At 38.4% G+C, this 18,971-nt stretch overlaps 3 protein-coding genes across 3 annotated transcripts; all 3 read left to right on the forward strand.

Annotated features, from left to right (window-relative positions):
• The first annotated feature begins 1,834 nt into the window (after positions 1-1,834).
• On the forward strand, positions 1,835-6,241 carry LOC114719833 (nucleoside-triphosphatase-like). The gene is made up of 8 exons (XM_028905378.1): positions 1,835-2,131; positions 2,212-2,340; positions 2,434-2,490; positions 4,139-4,234; positions 4,987-5,284; positions 5,398-5,609; positions 5,710-5,899; positions 6,001-6,241. The coding sequence occupies exons 1-8, from the start codon at positions 1,874-1,876 to the stop codon at positions 6,141-6,143; spliced, it is 1,383 nt and encodes a 460-aa protein (XP_028761211.1). The 5' UTR covers positions 1,835-1,873; the 3' UTR covers positions 6,144-6,241.
• Positions 6,242-12,286: 6,045 nt separating this feature from the next.
• LOC114719831 (NAC domain-containing protein 1) lies at positions 12,287-13,593 on the forward strand. The gene is made up of 3 exons (XM_028905377.1): positions 12,287-12,488; positions 12,594-12,898; positions 12,984-13,593. The coding sequence occupies exons 1-3, from the start codon at positions 12,326-12,328 to the stop codon at positions 13,578-13,580; spliced, it is 1,065 nt and encodes a 354-aa protein (XP_028761210.1). The 5' UTR covers positions 12,287-12,325; the 3' UTR covers positions 13,581-13,593.
• A 1,933-nt stretch (positions 13,594-15,526) lies between these two features.
• On the forward strand, positions 15,527-18,024 carry LOC114719839 (ricin B-like lectin EULS3). Its single transcript, XM_028905391.1, has 4 exons — positions 15,527-16,318; positions 16,567-16,689; positions 17,228-17,456; positions 17,726-18,024. Coding segments are annotated over exons 1-4 (933 nt in total). The 5' UTR covers positions 15,527-15,739; the 3' UTR covers positions 17,728-18,024.
• The last annotated feature ends 947 nt before the right edge of the window (positions 18,025-18,971 follow it).

An 18,971-nucleotide genomic window follows, 5' to 3' on the forward strand; every position in this document is an offset into this window, starting at 1 on the left:
GCGAGGAGTTCTTGGCTTAGAGTTGAGCATCAAGTCAAAGTGACAAAATATATGTATATTACTTCTGTTTCTTATTATAAGAGTTTGTTTAACTTTTAATTTGATCTTAAATATGAGATATCAATTTACTTTGTCTTTTATATTTATTCATTTTTTTTAAAGTAGTCCGTAAAGTGGTTGTACATATGAAATGTTTTATAAAATGGTAACTCTAAGTAATATGCATGATTAACAATAATGTTTTAGAAAAGACAACACCTATTTATAACAAATAACTAATTTAACTAATTTTTTTAATCTCTCTAAATTAGTTAACTATATTTTATAATAAAGACAAGAGGTACTCTATGTGCATGTGTGATTGTATATACAAGGGGTGTTTAGCAACCTCCAAACTATGGTTTCGGAAGCATTTTTCTGCAAAATGAGACAAATTTCTCTACATATTTACTTCGTAAACTATAAAAGTACTTCTGAAATTATAGTTTGATTTCTATCCAAACACCCCGTAATATCAAAGGTCTTAGATCTGATGAGATGCGACGCTTGGGCCTAAACTGCCGCTAGATCAATTGCAAAGAGAAGCCATTTCTTCGTTATAGCAGGCCGTATGTCCATTAATGAATATGCTCACTTTTGTCCGCCTATTCTTGAAAGGGGACCGTCGGTTGAAGAGCAACACAGCTTTATTGGAAGCCTTTCAGAGCATCGCGTGACGCGTCATCAATCATAGTCAGGTACAATATATTAAAAAGTACAAAGAGAAAATTAATTTTTTGTCCGCTTAATTTTTGACTCTGCTGTAACTCCATCCTTCGATTTCAATTTGGTATGACTTAGGGTGGGTTTGGAATGGCGAATTTGGAGGGAAGGAGAGAGAGGAAAGGATTTTAATTTTTTTTTATTTGACAATACACAAATTTTAGGAGGAGAGGAAAAAAAATTTTCCTCTCCCCTCCCCTCAAAAATTGGAAGGATTTGGATAGAAAAGGTAATATTTTACCATGTTATGATCATTATACCTATATTTATTTTTAATATCTCTATACTAATCATTTTCTTCTTGTCTCCAGACGCCACTCTCTTATTTGCATGACCAAATATTTTATTCAAAAATGGGATGCAAGACAAGTTGTGGCTGAATATTACTTCAACTTTCTTTTCAATGATATTTCATGCTTTTGAGTATATTAGAATTTTGGTATAAGTATTGCTCAATATATTAAATGTTATTTACAATTCTATTTTATTAAACATTCTATAAAATTTGAAAAAATAATATTAAATAAAATAAGGGCAAAATTATCTATGTTAAAATATTTTTCCCTTCCCTCCCCTCATGAACCAAACAAGATAATATTAAAACTCCTCCCCTCCCCTCCTTTTTTATAAATCTAAACAAGGTAATATTAAATTCCTTCCACTCTCTTCCCCTTCCCTTTCCTCCATTAAAATCTCTTCCCTTTCCTTCCTCTCATTGAGTCAAACAGACTCTTGGTATCTATAACTTTAATTCATGGTTATAACTCAACTCTTAAATTTTTTTTGTTAAGCACATATATATTTTTATTGGGGTATATTTTACTCGAAACACTGTGGAACACTAAATATAAACACCTCTTTCAATAGAATTTGAATTTTAGTTTGTCATACAAGAGACTAGTCTCTTTTTGCCAAATCCAATCTCTAAATTTTAATTCAACGTAATTCGGTCTATATAATTTAATAATTTAAAATATTAGCCCCCTGTATTTAAAAAAAAATAGAATCCCCTTTGAGGAGGATGAAGCTGCCCAATATATAAATTAGCTAGCGTGGCAATATGAGAGGCTAGAAGAGCAGGAGTGTGGAAAGGAAAGGAAGTGGTGGAAGCATGGAATGGCGAGTAGGAGTAGCGTGGATATGGTGCCTGTTGGTGGTGTGGACAGCGCCGTCGTGCCACGGCCATGTGCATCGGAAATTGGGGGCTCTCCGTCAGGGATCCAGCGGCGTGAGTAGCAGCTCCTCCAGCAACTCGTCATACGCCGTCATACTGGACGGTGGCAGCACGGGGACTCGCATTCATGTGTTCCAATTCGACCAGAGCTTGCAGCTGCTTTACATCGGCAACGGTTTAGAGTACTACTACAAGGTTCATTGTTTATTAGTTTGATTTATGTTGATGATGAGTTTGAACGGTAAGAGTAAAGAATGAACAAATGGATGCAACAGGTGACGCCGGGGTTGAGTTCGTACGCAGATAATCCGGAGGAGGCGGGGGAGTCGTTGCTGCCATTGCTGAGGAAAGCGGAGAATGTTATTCCGGAGGAGTCTCGCTCCGCCACGCCGCTCAGGCTTGGGGTCACCAGCTTTTCCCTCCTCTTTGTCTCTCTATATGTATATATAGCTTCATTCATTTGTTGAACCAGCCGCTGCTTCCTTCTCATGATGCAGGCTACTGCGGGTTTGAGATCTCTGGGCTCCCATACTTGCGAGCTCATCTTGCAGGCCGTAAGTAACTCTCCCGCAAATCCCCATGCATTTACACACCTACCTTGTCTTTATTGTTTTAGCTTATTGAAACAAGGGATTTTTAAGGTTAAAAAAAAGAAGAAGAAAGAAACAATGGGTTTTTAAGTCATTTTAAAGCAGTATGAGTTCTTCATAGGCCGTTCATATAAATTTTAGTTCAGGTTTGAATTAACAGCGCCATGACCGTTTCTCCCCCCCCCCCCCAAAAGGTTATTTAAGCAGATACTCTCCCAATATAGGACCCAATTCTTAGGTTGGTTTTAGTTCTAAATATAAGACCCATTTTTTATATTTATTAATTTTTTCTAAATTATTTATATGAATACTCCCTCAACTATAACCAAGTAAAAAAGGAAGAGGGGTATTAAAAAAGATTATTATGGTGTTTTAAGAAAAATGTGTCACTTTTCTTATAATTAACTAACTTACCTAACTTCCTTAATCTAATCAAATTAGTTAAATGGATTTTATATTAGGGATTGGAGGAGTATTATATATATCTGACCCCCTCCAAATTTATACAAACTTAAAATTATGTACGTTTTTCAACTTCGACCTACCCATCACTAAATCCAAGCCACACGCATGTATCTTGTGATGTGCTGCTATACATGTCTGGGGTTATATTTTTCACATTTTTAAGCCACCATATTTTAGCAAGCACGCACAACTTTTTAAAGTCGTAGAAAGAAAGTAATTTCTTGAATTTAATGGGAAGTGGTTTTCTTTAAATTACTTTTTGAATCAGGTAAAAGTATGAACTAGTTTTGGTACTCAATACATATAGTTTTCATTGTGATTTTTTTTACCTTCGTCTTTTTCAATCACCAAGTCACCCCCTAGTTTCCTGAATATCTGGAGAATTGTATTTCTGGATTGTATCTTGACAGTAAAAATGTTGATATCAATATAAATGTTGATTTTTGTATATATTATTTATTTAAATCAGTGTTTGCTCACAAATTCAATTTTTTAAAAAAGTACAATGTCGGAGGCAGATCAAACATGATCTAAAATTAATTTGTTTGAACAAGAAAATTTGATAGTAAAATTTTAAAAAACATTTTAAAATTAATCGCCGAGCTTCGATTCCTCTCCCAAAAGACATTATTGGATTAATGATGCTGATACGCTTTAAAAAATTTTCTCGCACGTTGGGCCAACGAACGAACCGTTTTCAATTGTCGTTTCTGGACAGCGATCAGTTTTCTGTGTCATGGACGCGCGTTAAAATAACTAGGGGGCCACCCCTTGTCATTCACATTATTAGTAGGAAGAATTATATGGAGGTCTCAAGTTAGGAAAAAAATGAAAAAACAAGTATCAAAGATTGTCATTCTCACTATAAGATTTGTTATTATAAGCTGTTGAGGTTGTTATTAAAATTTTTTTGTAATTATTTTTCTTCTGTAGGATTTGATTATAATTCTCCCTTACTAGTATGAATGCATGATCGTGACAGGGAAGCATGAGGACCACGTTTTTGTCGCTTACGCTACGATATATTCTGCTCTTCTCAGTGGCATAAATAATAACACGGATCAATAATTATCCTTTTATTCTTGTAAATTTTAATCTATTAATAACAATACTAATAATAAATTGCCTTCAATTTAATTTCCCAAAGGTTAGGGATGTCGTGAGGAGCAATAGCTCGTTTGCGGTGGAGTCTGATGATGCGATTGCCGTTCTTAGTGGAAACCAAGAGGGATATTATCTATGGGTAAGCTCATCATGGCCTTCATTAATTAATTATATTTGCATCCCCACAATGCATTCATTCGTTTGTGTCTCCTTGGACCTCATTATTTGGCTCGTGTAAGGAATCGTCCATACATAATAAATTGATGATATAGCTACGTACCATCAATTATACTCATACCGACTCTCTTCTTATTTATAAATTACTTGTATTTCAAATGTAGTAAATTTATATTTTTTTTCATATTTGCTTTTATTAAAGAAAGGGTATTAAAAGTACTTCTATAGTCTTATTTATAAGACACAAAGAGAGGAAATTTTTTTGGTCCTCTTTATAGGATAGGGAGAGAAATTCTCATATAAACATATAATTTTATCCTTTATTTAATATTGTTTTGACTTCGTTCTTATAAGATATATTAAATAGGGATAAAATTAAAAATTTGTTAAATTTTAAGTAAGAGTTAATAAAGTGTAAGATTTTTTTCTTAGTTTACGTGAAACACGTTGAAAATGACTTATAAATAAGATTAGAAGAGTATGTTTTATATCTTTTCTCACATATTTATCTTATCTTTCTCTATATTTATTAAGTCCAGAAGGGAAATATTGGAAAAGGCTCATTACTTATGAATTTTTTTTAACTACAAGTCACTTATAAATAGATTAGTAAGGGAGTGACATGCTTATAGCTGAGGTAGACATCTTAATTAATACAGTGGAACTTGATAAAAAAGATGAATTGGGAATATGATGGGCATGAAATTGGAACAGGTGACGGTGAACTATCTGCTGAATAAGCTGGGAGAAGGGTATGCAGAGACAATAGGAGTGGCAGATCTGGGAGGCGGATCTGTTCAAATGGCTTATGCCATCTCAGAGGATGTTGCTGCTAATGCTCCTCAGAATGCACCTAACGGCGACGCTTACGTTACTAAGATTTCCCTCGCTGGTTCCACCTACCACATTTACGTTCACAGTTACTTGAACTTTGGCAAAGAAGCATCCCGTGCACAGATCTTAAAGCTCACCGGTGATTCTGACAACCCTTGCATTTTAACTGGCTTCAATGGTAATGATTTATCTGACACATCCATCCCAAGTTATAACTTTAATTTCCCTTCTAAACTAAAGAAACCTTGCAACTGAACTCTGATTTGTTGATTACTGGAAATGGGAATCAAGGGACCTACGAGTACGAAAACGTGAAGTACAAAGCGTCGGCGCCGGCGAATGGGTCAAGCTACAGTGAATGCAGGGACACCGTGCTGAAGCTTTTTGATTTCACCACATGTGCGCACAAGAACTGCACATTTGGGGGGGTTTGGAACGGTGGAGGAGGACCGGGCCAGAAAAATCTCTACCTTGCCACTTCTTTCTATTACCTAGCCATCGACGTATACATATATGCCTATCCCTCGTATTAGTTGATATTGCTTTCATTGCTTTATAATTTACAATTGTTCAACCCCTGCTAATTCATATATATATATATAGGCGGGTTTTGCTGACCCAAACAAAACGAGCGGCCAGGTTCGTCCGATAGATTATAAGATAACGGCGGAGCTTGCCTGTAAGACAGCATACGAGGAGGCCAAAACCACCTTCCCGCACAATGCCGAAGACGTGCTTGCATATACCTGCATGGATCTCGTATACCAGTACACCCTGCTGGTCGATGGATTTGGTACGTCTTGGGGATTCAATATTCAATATGATAATAATAATATAATTATCACTGTATCAATAATAATGATGGGAGGTTCTAATTAATGGCTTGGTTGGCAGGGTTGGATCCATGGGAGGTGGTGACGGTTGCGAAGGAGATAGAGTACAAGGGCTCCTCCTTGGATGCATCGTGGGCCCTAGGCAGCGCCATCGAGTCTATTTCTTCTGTATCTGAATTCCAACCACTAATGTACGTCCTGTAATGTAATATGCGTGCTAGCTGTGTTGGTAAACCATCTGTACTGGAATGAAGAGCTACCTGCATGAGTCTGTTGTGTCAGACATGCATGATGTGTTCAATAAAGCTCCCCCTTTTCTATTATCTCTCTCAGAGGTCCCCGTCTGTGATTGAACAAGATAGCCGTGCCGTGATGTTTTGCATCATTCTGATTCACCTGTCTCGTCCTCGCCTACCCCATGCGTCTCTTTTTAATTTATCAGCAATCTTGAATTGCATAACATAAACATAAAAATGAGTTAAAAGATAATAAATAGATAGAAGTTGAAATTTTTTTCCTCAAAATATCATTATTTTTGGGCAGGGGGAGTATAAGAGAGAAAATTAAAAAATTGTTATAATAGAGAATTGTATTAAAAAAAAAGAGAACTTGAATGGAGAGATTATGGTCCGAAAAACAAGATAATAAATATATTAGATATTAGAATGTGTAATTAATAAGGGTAAAATAGAAAATTTGTTATAAAAATCTAAAACAACTTGTAGATATTTCTTATATTTAGAGATAAGAAGAGAATGATAGCTGTTGTTTATAATAAAAGACGAAGGGAGTGCTATTAATTTATTATTGTTTTATACTAAGCACTATTATTTTTTTATTGGAGACAATTTTTTTTGAAATATTATTAGATATTTAATGTGGGTACAAATCTCAGTAAAATTTAAACACTGATCCGTTAGATTCAGCCCCGTTCGGTGCCTGCTATTTAAAACACATGAGAAATGAAATCTTTTGTAAATTAGTCATGGATAGGAAAAATGAGCTGTATGACCCAACTGCTTGTCAAGAAACAGCCTATACTGGAACTTGCATGTTGGCCCAGAGCAACTAGAAGCAGTTTGGGCAAGAAATGAGCGAGAAGTGAGCCGCGTGGGACGACGGACACTGTGGGTGCATGATTGTTTTTGGGTCAAGTTTATTCACATGTGGACGTGCTTCCTTGACTTGACATTGAACTGGGCTTCAGACAAGCTTCCCTTGGGCCCAAATTGGGAGTGAATGGGCTGATTGTGAGGGCCCAAGCCAGTTGCATGATGTCAAGTTTAAACCCATCGTACAGAACAGGATGCTGGTTGGATAAGCAGAGACCAAGTCAAAGAGTTGGTGGATTGTTCCTTCATGGCATAACTGAGTTGGCTAGCAATTAGGAAATGATGTGGAAAATCACAGGGATCGGGTTCTGATTCATATCCTACCATTACATTATTATTCCATTCGAATTTGTAGACCTGTTCGATTCTCAACAAGTCCATCCCTCTAGAAACATGGGACGACTCTTCACTGCTTGGCAGAACATCAACAGAATGTTTTTCATATCTATTTATTTAGATTTTGTAGCTAGTAGAACAATTGAGAGTCCTCAGTGACTGATTTAATTTCTCCCTGGTTAAAAATTTGTTGAAAATACATAATTTAATTTATGAGAACATAAAAATTTGTTGAAAATACATAATTTAATTTATGAGAACAATTCTAGAAAAAATTGAATTATTATCATTTGATTAATAACTTTTTTGATGTCACTGATAAACTCAAATTGACAGTTTTGAAAAAACATAATCAAAGGGTTAATTAAAATGAAAATTTTCATGATGAGAAGGAGCCATAATCAATCAAACGTATACACTATAAACTGGATTTGGATATCCTCTCCATCAGACTTTTCTCTTCTTACTAATTAATTTAAGAGTAAAATACTCTGACCTCCCTTCTCTTTTGTCTTAATTACATAGACCTCCTCTCTATTTTGATAACATATATTTTAGTCCAAGCCATTAACATGATTAAGGAATATTCTGAAAAGATTCTTTATATATATGTTTTTTAATTTAAAAAATATTAGAATAAACCTTGTTTTCTACTTTACCTCTTATTATTCTAAACTATTCGCTCAGTTATCTTTTTTATTTAACCATGCGATTAAATCACTGATTATGACCTTAAACTAAATATACTATTCATTTAATTATTACCTTAAAAACATTTAATTATTAAAAAGTGTATACTGAAGTGCCGGTAATAGTAGTAAATATAGAGCCATTAAATAATTGAATGAATGGATAAGACTGGATATGAAGAGAAGTATAGAGGGGAATTATGAAGAGGGTCAAGATCGAAAATTTGACTTTGAAGATATTAAAAGGAGACAAAGTTCTAACAGGATTAGAGGCCCTTCCCACTTTGTTCTTATTCTATTTTTTATTGAATCGTCGAACGATAAAATTATATATGATTTGCTCTACATTTTACGTGGTTTCACTTAGTTACTATAGACAGAGAACACAAATAATTTCTCACTGTCAGAAAGTGCTTTGCAAGCAAAGCATCTAGTAGCTAGGAGGGGTCAAAAGAAAAAGCAGAATAAAGTTAATTGGATAGTTTTGACGAGGTTAGGCACATTGACATAAGACATGAATTAATGCATATCCTTGTAGATTAGGTAATTACACGTGGAAAACTACATGGAGAGGTCTTCGTCATGACTTTATAGTAGTTGGGAATTAACTAACTGAGTATTTAATACATATCCCACTTGTTATATATATTTGACTATTTTTCACTCATTTATGCCAATGAACTCTCCATAATTAACCCCCCCTCAAAGGAAAAAAAAAAAAAAAAAGACTTTAATCAACGTCAAGCAGCCTCAGTGTCCTCTTAGAATTCAAACGATATAATCGGACGTCCCATAAAGTCTGATTCTCTTCTTCAGTCTCCGACGACCACAAAAATCAAACGGGTCAATATCACACTGGAAATTAAAAATCTGCTAACACAGATTGAGTTATAGTTAGTGGATTGATCAGTAATGATTTAGAGGTATAACAGGACAGGCTGAGGAATCTACTCCCTCCTGTTCCAACACTTGAACGACACATTAATTATTCATCTTTGTTCAATCTTCTAGTTAATTAGGATTGATTTTTGTTTGCGCACACAATTTAATTTCTGGTCGGTCTAATTCAAATATACTCGCTTCAACTTTTTTTTTAAAAAAATCACAACTACTTCACTCGCAGCCTAATTGAAAAAAGCCTGACCAAACCATATGTAGTTGTCTCGAACAGGTTCAGTGAAGCCTAAAAAATAAAGCACGAAAAAGGATGGCACGAACGAAGTGATCGACCTTCCTGATATAGTAAAAGAAACGGACTCATTATGCACATATATACATGATTCAATGAATATTCTGAATTCAATACCTCCTGCTGAGCTAACTCCATATATCCCTTTACCTGAAAAACTTAAGAGCATATATTCATCAAGTTTATGTGCTTGGCATTTTTTATGTAACCTGGTCAAGATATTTTGTAATATACTATGGGCTATGCCAGAGAGGAGCATGTAAAGTGAAAGAATTCTCGGTCAACAAGTTACCTAGCCTAGCCAGGACCGAGCACATATCCGGTGGAACAAGGCATTGCCATTTGCCAATGGCTACATCTTTTTCTTACTTAGGCTGACACAATACCCCAATACTTAAGCAAACGTGTGTAGAGAAGCGTTCGGCATGGGTGTCCTCATCAACCAAATTAAAAGCATCTTTGAACAATATTAATAGGTCTAGCACAAAATCGTATTCCCCCGAGTTCAATACTTGGTGATAACATCGCCTTTTTCCTGGTATCATATTTTTATATCCAAGTTCAAAGGCCCCGCATTAATTATCTCCACCGAGTTTGGCTCTTTCTCTCAACCCCCCCCCCCTTTTTAAGTTCAATGCATAGAACCAAGACTCTCCGTACACATTTTATCCACTTTTGGGTGAGCTTTTAATTTGACCTTTTTCTTTTCGCTTTGCTGCTCTCAACTTTTCTCTCTATTTCGAGACCATGCTGTATATCTACAAGACTCAATCATGCACGTCGCAGCTTTTGTACCAGAGATAGATTATATATGAGATGTGGCTATGTATATATCGCAAGAGAGTTATCCGATCGGTACATTAGGTATACAATAATTTCAGAAAAGTTGGATGAATGAGAGTTTTAATTGTGCGAGAGGATCAATATTACCAGCCAGGACCACCAAAACAGATGAGGATAACTGAGAGTACAACAAGATATTGCCATCTGGGTCGTTATGGGAATGACGCGTTGGCTGAAGCATGGCCTTGGCTCATTGCTTTTCTCTTATCTGTGGTTAAGAATGGAGCATCACTTCTTAACGTCGTTGATTTTACCTAATGATATAGAGAAGACCACGTCACGTGGCTTCCTTTCATTCAAAGTTTGACTCTCTCTGATACTTACGTGTCTAGCTGGCTCCTAGTTAGCCTTTGCAGAAATCATTGTTCTCAGGAACACAATACCAGTGATATTGATTTTTTCTTTTTTCGTTCAAAGGTATTTTTCTTTTGATATAACAATTGGTGGCAAAATGATCGTTATATGCTCCAAGTAACATATATAGTCTTCGGAGACAAAAACATAGAAAATGTCATGGTCTTTAACAATAATGGGTGTGCCGTACGTAAGTTACTGATCCACGAGAACTAATATGAATGCTACCTACCTCGCATAGGACCGTGATTGAGCAACTTCTACTTGAATTCATACGCAAGTATTTCGTCATTCTTTGATCATAATAATAGATTGAGAGAATATGAATCTTGCTGGTTTAGATTAGAATAATGTCTCTCATTTGTGGTGAGCAAAACCAACTTATCTGCAGAAATGCATATATCAGTATTTGACAGGGCCAGGTTTTCTCAGAATTAATGGCGATGGAACAAAAGCCCTGATGGATGTACAGATGTGTGTAGGATATTTAATATTGAGCTCCGAGATTTACATGTTATAATTGTTTTTGTTAACTAGGTTTTGGTGAATAGAATAATTACATGTGTATATCAGAAATATCTCATATGATGAGAAAGTTTCCTTTTGAATTAAGAAACACCAGAGTGGCGAGAATGAAAAGGACTGGTGTATGGACCACAGAGAGGGCACTAACGATATTTTGAGGCGATGGTATTTTCCAAATCCCAATCAAGGAAGTAATAAGTGGCCGTGCACAGAAAATTGAGAGAGATAGATAATTCCACTTGTTTCTTTACTTTCATGATTGCCAAGTGGACCAATCGGCGAAACCCACTTGTGGGGTCCTTGTAATTTCTGGCTGGAAATTCTGTGTTAGAGACGAATATGCTTTTTCAAATTTTATTTTTCTTGCTGGTTTGGTAAGGACTAATAAGCGAGGGGAGATCACTGAGGAGTGATTTTGATTGGGAATAAGAAGAGGGAGCATCTTCTTTTACACGAACATCCACGGGAACTCGTTAGTGGTGCGATTGATGATATGGAGAAAAGCAGGCCCCCCAGCAAAGTGCCATGGACACTGATTATTGGGTATTTGACTTTTCAATCCAATGCTCCATTTTCACATACTAGTCCCCTTGCCTTTTGTCTTTGTCTTTGTCCCTTTCTAAATGCTCTATGTCCCTTTTATCCTGTCTACATACATAATTAAACCATCCTTTCCTCCATCTCTCCTATAATTGCTGCTTTCTTTCCATTTTTATTGATAAAAATCTATCTCAGATATTTAACATCAATCTGTATGTATTTGGTCAGTTGTTCATTTATTATCGGTAACACAAGTTGCTGACCCACCTGTCCCTCCTCGTGCCATGGTATTTTTTTTTGGGACAGAACAGCTGTGGCTTTTATAATCTTATTCATGTACGTGGAAGTGGTGCAGTCAAAAGGGCATTTGGTAGAAGCTGAGCATGCAAAATTTGTGGCGTAGTAATGCTGATACAGAGGGCATTAGGACAAAGCTCATGCTGCCACTAATAATTGTGGGATTTGGGGGGGGGGGGCTGTGGGGGTCAGGTAGACACGTGTCGACAGGTCATCTGAAGGAGTGTGATCTCAGAGCACCGCCGCCATCAATGGGGGAAACGGACAAAATGGAAGTGTGGGCGTGTGAACATAGGGGCTGCTTTTGCTATGAAGCTGTGAGAGATGGACCCCGCTTTTGGAAATTTTAGAAACTGATCCCCCCCCCCCTTGCTCGTCCTGTGGTAATCTCCAATTGGCCCCACCACACGACAAATTTCCCACCTCCTTATAACCCCCTTCCCTTCTTCCCATCCCAAAACTTTCAACTCTCTCCTCTTCCTCTGTTGTGATCATAACATTATGGCCAGCCCACAGTCTAATTTACCTCCTGGTTTTAGGTTTCACCCTACTGATGAGGAGCTCATTCTCCACTATCTCAGGAAGAAGGTCGCCTCCATGCCCTTACCCGTCTCCATCATTGCCGAGGTTGATATCTACAAGTCTGATCCCTGGAACTTACCTGGTACTCTTTCTTCTTCTTCTACTCAATTGTCTCTCACACAGACATACATACATATATGGAGTTTTATGATGACCTGTTGATGAGTATTGCTTGTGTGTATAACAGAGAAGGCAGCGTTTGGGGATAAAGAATGGTACTTTTTCAGTCCCCGTGACCGCAAGTACCCAAACGGGGCGAGGCCAAACAGGGCAGCTGGTTCAGGGTACTGGAAGGCGACGGGCACTGACAAGACGATAGTGGCATCGTTGCCTGGAGGAGGAGCGACGGAGATCGTGGGGGTGAAGAAGGCCCTAGTGTTCTACACTGGAAAACCCCCCAAGGGCGTCAAGACCAACTGGATCATGCATGAATATCGCCTCCTCGACAACACCAGAAACAGACCTGTCAAGTTCCATGACTGCTCCATGAGAGTAAGTGATTCCCATCACGAAACCATTATCTGTTTGATTTTATTCATCGTCCCCTCATTTCTTCTTCCTTTCTGGCTCATGGCAGTTGGATGACTGGGTTCTTTGCCGAATTTACAAGAAGTCCAAATATGCAGAATCTCCCACTGCAGAAGCAGAAACGACCTTGGTGGCTGACCAAGATACCGCAGAAGAGCAGATATTGCCGAGCTCTCAATCTCCCTCTCCTCATCAAAACATTCTGATTCCTCAAAAATCAATGTCTTTCTCGAACTTGTTAGATGCCGCAGACTTCTCCATGTTGAGCAGCTTATTGTCTGACAACTATTCCACCCCACCTGGATTTGAATCAGGCGCAGCTGCTGCTAGTTCTAACTCTGAAACTATCAATCTGGATCAACAATCATCCCAAAACACTCACGCCAACAGCAGTTTCTTGCTTCAGAGGACCCCCCAATTAAATCCCTCCATCCAAAGCATGGAAAACAATATGCACAAGCGTCACATTTCAGGCCTGGATGAGGATATCTCATACCCATCAAAAAGGTATCTCAGCTCTGCTTCCTGCAGCTTCCCTACCAACAATACCAACCAATTCGAGAATCCACAGTGGAACTTCCTCCTCAAGCAGTCGTTGTTGAACCAGCAGTTACTTCCGGGGCCTCATCTTCGCTTTCAGGGATAAATCCAAACACTTCTAAAACAATTTTTTCAAGAACACTATCTTAGGTGAGATAAGTAAAATATCTAGAAGCTGAGCCCGCAGGGCAGCGCATCGTCTGATCCATCCGCTCCTTACGTATGGATTAGCACGAAAAGATATTAGGGGTCGCTTTTTTCTCTCTCTCTCTCTCTTTTTGTTTTTTGTTTTTTTTTTGGAAGGAGGTAGCTAGGGAATGAAATGGACAAGAGAACTGTTTAATTGATAAGGAACTGAAAGGGGAGATTCTGGCGTCATGAGTGAGGAGACTGTTTGGGGGGGGGGTGGCGGATCAAAATTCAAAAATGATTCGTGCACAAAATTAATTAATGATCTTAATTTGTACGCGTTGGGCTGGCGGGTAAGCTTCAAAAGATACCTGTATTAGATAAGGGATTGCTGATTGTGAAATGTGATGATATGTGATTCTTTTCCAAGGAAAAGTCCTCAGTTTCTCTGTTTTAGAACTTGATTCTCAACATTATCTCACTATTTCCGTGCTTTGCTTTTGTCATGCAACCATGCGGATGCAAATCCGAATCAGAACCAAACAAATTAAAGAACATGCACGTTCTGCGAGCTAAGAGCACCGAAATATGACTGTGACTAACTAATAAATATAACCGAAGTACCCATGAAAGGGGAGGAGGCTGTGAATAAAAGAAGAGAAGAAGAGGAACGTGGAAAATGGGGAAATTATATTATGTATTGAGTATATTGGGCATGCATTAAGGAAAGCAGTTTCGGAGTTGCTAAGGTTGCATGAATGAGGGGCAAGTAATCCCGAGGGAGCGTGGTGGTGTGGTTGTTGAATAGTTTAAGTGAGCAGTAAACACATGGCATGGGTTCTTCGTGCCTCGGTTCCCATGCGTATTTCTATCTCTCCACGTTAATTAATTGCCTCCCCTAGCCTACCCCGCCCCCACCCCTGAGCTCGCACTTGTCTCTTCGCCAAACCCTCTCTCGCACACGCTCTGTCCTATTCGTCATTCAATTTCAACTTATCATTCAATCTATCCTCACTTTGTCACTTTTGTTTTGTTCCATTATTCGACTCACACCCCTTCTTTTTTCCACCCACCAGATTCTTTAAACCAAACAATACAAATTAAGAAAATTAACATTAAAATTATTTTATAAGAAAAGAATCGTGTAAGAATATAATTACCATTCATTGAATTTTTGAATTCCATCATAAAATAAAATATGCCTCGACTAGGTAAGAGAGAGGGTTATAAATTTAACTATGAAATATATAAATAAACAAAACTTAAAACCTTCCTTGGCGGCCGCGACCCTTCATTGGTGGATTACTTGCAACAAAATTTCTATTTTTTTTTTGGATTAAATAAATCCGCATCATCACAAACACGATCATCAACAGTTTATAATAAGACTCGACAGGATGGGGTTACTTAGAAATAAAAAAGCATTGGGCCTGGGGTGAAGCCCAACAAGACTGTTCCCAAAGCCCAAGAGGAGGGGGGAGGATCCAAGACGCGTGTCGTTCCTCGTGACATTGTCTAATTGGTTCTTGTTTAGGGATAATTACACAAGCTGATGATTGGGCCAGAATCATGAATGCCCACCGCTTACTCTCTCTTTAGAATAAGAACAACACACAGATTATGAAAAGCTTGTTGCGCAAATTGAACAACACAAGCGCTGTTGTGGTTCCATCAGATCTCTACCCATTTCAACGACCCCCTTCACAATTATGTCACTTAATTAACATGTTCAACGTCTCACCTTACCCAGTCCTCAACCACCAAGGCCCCCATTGAGAACACATTCAAACAAACCTCTTTTCATTTTACGAAATAAAACCTTTTCTTTAATGTAACGTAAAGTTATATTAAAAATACACAAACACCTGGCAAATGGCAAATGGCAAATGGCAAATGGAATAATAAGTTGCCCGCTCCTCTTGACGTTCGTGCGAGGCACGCCGATATCAGTTCAGACCCGCCCCTCACAATGCATACGCTGGCCACGTGTCCACTGATTTCGCACCAGAGGGGCCCACCGTGCTGATCACCATCACGCGGTCTGGTTTCATTTTCACATCGCCGTTCTGCTGTTCCTTTTCTTTCCTCTATCCCTCGCTCATTCGTGTCATCACAAGAAACTGAAAGAAATCCACTATGGAGTTCCCCTTTGGCCATCCCTCGCACCATCACTCCCACCATCACAAGAGGGACGATCAACCTGAAGATTACCCGCCACCGCCATCCAATTTCTCTGACCTCCATAATCCTCCTCCTCCTCCGCCCCCTTCGTTCTACGGCGGTGATCAGCCGCCTCCTCCACCCATACCTCACCCAGCTCAAGTCTACCACACTTCTCATGTTCCATCTCAACCACCTCCCTACAACTTTAACTACTCTGATCTCCCTCCTCCTCAATCGGGTCCCCTCCCCTTCAATTACTCATCCGAGGCACCGCCTCCGCCGCCCCGCGTTCCTGCTTACGCCCCCCCGCCCGGCACCGCAGTATCTGTGCACCATGTTTCTCATGAAGTGGAGACGTATGAGACCCACCACACCAATCGCCCCCATTTGCCTTCCTTCGTTCATCATCATACTCATCACGAAACCTCTGCCACTGTCTCTTCCAACAGGCGCACTGTTAGGGTCTTCTCCAGGGCTGCCCCCAATTTCTCCCTTACCATTCGGGATGGCAATGTCGTCCTTGCTCCATCCGATCCCACCGATGACTACCAGGTAGCACTTACCCGCAACTTCGATTCTTACTGATACCTTGGATTTAGCTGCCGGCGTTTGAATTTGGGTCATTCCTTTAGCTAGTGTTGTCAGCGTATATTGGGTCCGGCTCTTTGGAGTTTCTGCGTATCTAGGACATTCTTATTTTTCAATTCGGTACAAATTATGAAGATAGGATCATCCCTGAATTTGTTGACTGTCTGACTGACTGATTTGACTGTTCATGCTGTTCATTATTATTGTTGCAGCATTGGTACAAGGATGAGAAGTACAGCACAAGGGTGAAGGATCAAGAGGGGTGCCCCGCTTTTTCTCTGGTCAACAAAGCTACTGGTGAGGCCGTTAAGCATTCCATCGGCGCCACTCATCCGGTAACTTCTCTTTCTCATCAAAGTTCGATTCTTTTGCTGCGCCAGTCAAAGTTATTAGGGAAACCAATCAAGCCATCACATGAGCTAAAATGAATAATATCGCTGGACTGTTCAAAACCGTACCATTTCCTGATGTTATTCCAAGTACCTTTCTAGAATTTACAGTATTGTGTTGGCTTTTCCATTTCCAGCATAATTCGCTTGTGAACTCTGCCTTGACGACTTTTTCTTGATTAGTTGATGATGAGCTCCGTGCAGTTCTATTCATGTTCATTCGACCGAATAGCATGAGCAGTGGACTGTGCTGGTCCAATACTCAAATGTTGAATTCAAAATTTGATGAAATAAAAGTGTCGTATCATTTTCTTCCCTCTTAAAAAAAGAAAATTTATCCGCATCAATGTGCTTTCCGTACTGATTTAGGTCTTGGAATGTGATCAGTGATTTCTCTTGTGCATGCTCCTTCCTGTTGCGTCGTGAGAATAAGCAGAGGCCCTTTTTTTGCTTAAAAAAAGAGTCTTTCGTAAATGTCTTGCAGGTTCGACTGATACCTTACAAGTCTGATTATCTTGATGAGTCAGTTCTGTGGACTGAGAGCAAGGAGATTGCTGATGGTTATAGAGCTATAAGGATGGTTAACAATGTTCATCTTAATGTGGATGCTTTCCATGGTGATAAGAGGTCTGGGGGTGTTCATGATGGCACAACTATAGTCCTCTGGGAGTGGAACAAAGGTGATAATCAGCTCTGGAGGATCGCATCCTACTGTAAGTCTTTCCGAGACCTAAAAAGAAATTTTAAAAAAAAAAAAAAATCTTTCTACGTCTTCTACTTGCTTAATAACTAACTATAATATATTCCAAATTCCTTTACCACCATCCCTTCATTGGTAGCTTATAACCCTGATCGGAAATAGCTTCAGTTTTTATCAATGCTTGATAGAACTAGGATTTATCAACAATTGACTAAATCACTGGTGAGCAGTATTATGGGTTAAAGAAATAGCATTTATATTTATGGTGGTGATTAAATGCAGGAGAACGAACTAAATTTATTGGAGAGAATGCCGTGCCCCTCTGAAGGTGCAGTATCTTTATGAACTCAAGATGCGACGACTGCTAGCTCTGCTGTTTGAGTGACATTTATGTCTGGTATCTTATGCATTTACAAATGGTTTTTGCTGCATTTACATTTATCAATTACCTGTCTGTGTGTGACTGGTGGGAGAGCTGTAGCTGTGTGTACACATGATGCGTTGAGCTGTTACTGTTGCTACTGGGATGGAACTGGTGTTCACTAATTATTATTTCCGTTACCATCTTACTATTAAGCTGATACGTGCGGGTTAGGGTAAACCACTAATTTATCTTTATTTGTCAGAAACAGTTTTCGTAATTTTCTTTTTGAAAATTGATCATTAAGATATGAAATAACCAAATGAGGTTGGGATGGGAAGAGTTCATTCAGAGGATAGAAGAACTCCGATTTGATACAAAATACAAAGCAAATGTGTCATATACATGATAAGTCAAAATCCACGTGCATGTGTAGAACAAAGGAAAACATCAGCAAAACATAGAAAAATGAGCAGAGAGCTTTTGGAGATCATAGAAGATTGAATTAAAGCTACGTTTAGTAGAAAGTATTGAAAATGAAGAATTGAAATTGGAATTGCAACTGAGAAAATCTATCAAAAAAGTACTTAGTATAAGAAATTAATTGTTATATGGGATTAATCAAATCCATGTATGTGAGGTTGGAGAATACTATAAAGAGAAGTGGTATCTCTCAATCTCATCTCTATGGGTTTGTCTAATCGCATATATTAAGTAATTACTCATGCTAAATATTATTTTAATAAATTTTTTTAATTGTAATTCTAATCTCAATCTTTCATTTTTAATATTTTGTACCAAACGGGATCTAAGATCATTAGGAAAATAAAGTAAGTTTGTAAAATTTTCCAGTACCGCTCTGATACAATTCGTGTTTGAAATTTTAGACGCGCAAAAGCTGGTAATATGGTGCTTCAATTCACGTAACACGATGGGGAGATACAGAGAGACAGAGAGAGCTTGACTTTGTCAACCTTGAACTTCTTGCTTTTGAAACCGAGACAATCTGGTTGCTTCTACGCTAGCGTTCATGGCTTGGGAATGTTGTCTTCTTTCCCATTACAAGCGGCGATGGAGTCGGTCCTTTCCTTTGGATTAAATTCATTGAATTTTCAATTACTTATAATCTTCTGGTCCTTTGACTGTACTGCCGTAAATTCTGGACCT

Source organism: Neltuma alba, unplaced genomic scaffold (assembly GCF_004799145.2).
Source record: "Neltuma alba isolate B1F8T4 unplaced genomic scaffold, ASM479914v2 tig00011955_pilon, whole genome shotgun sequence".
Taxonomy (NCBI): Eukaryota; Viridiplantae; Streptophyta; class Magnoliopsida; order Fabales; family Fabaceae; genus Neltuma; species Neltuma alba.

Bases quoted from the DNA above. Each gene is read 5' to 3' on its own strand.
- LOC114719833 (XM_028905378.1), top strand. From the start codon at position 1,874: ATGGAATGGCGAGTAGGAGTAGCGTGGATATGGTGCCTGTTGGTGGTG. The intron at 2,132-2,211 runs GTTCATTGTTTA...TGGATGCAACAG, and splicing joins GTTTAGAGTACTACTACAAG to GTGACGCCGGGGTTGAGTTC. The intron at 5,285-5,397 runs GTAATGATTTAT...ATGGGAATCAAG, and splicing joins CATTTTAACTGGCTTCAATG to GGACCTACGAGTACGAAAAC.
- LOC114719831 (XM_028905377.1), top strand. From the start codon at position 12,326: ATGGCCAGCCCACAGTCTAATTTACCTCCTGGTTTTAGGTTTCACCCT. The intron at 12,489-12,593 runs GTACTCTTTCTT...TGTGTATAACAG, and splicing joins TGATCCCTGGAACTTACCTG to AGAAGGCAGCGTTTGGGGAT. The intron at 12,899-12,983 runs GTAAGTGATTCC...GGCTCATGGCAG, and splicing joins TCCATGACTGCTCCATGAGA to TTGGATGACTGGGTTCTTTG.
- LOC114719839 (XM_028905391.1), top strand. From the start codon at position 15,740: ATGGAGTTCCCCTTTGGCCATCCCTCGCACCATCACTCCCACCATCAC. The intron at 16,319-16,566 runs GTAGCACTTACC...TTATTGTTGCAG, and splicing joins ATCCCACCGATGACTACCAG to CATTGGTACAAGGATGAGAA. The intron at 16,690-17,227 runs GTAACTTCTCTT...AATGTCTTGCAG, and splicing joins CCATCGGCGCCACTCATCCG to GTTCGACTGATACCTTACAA.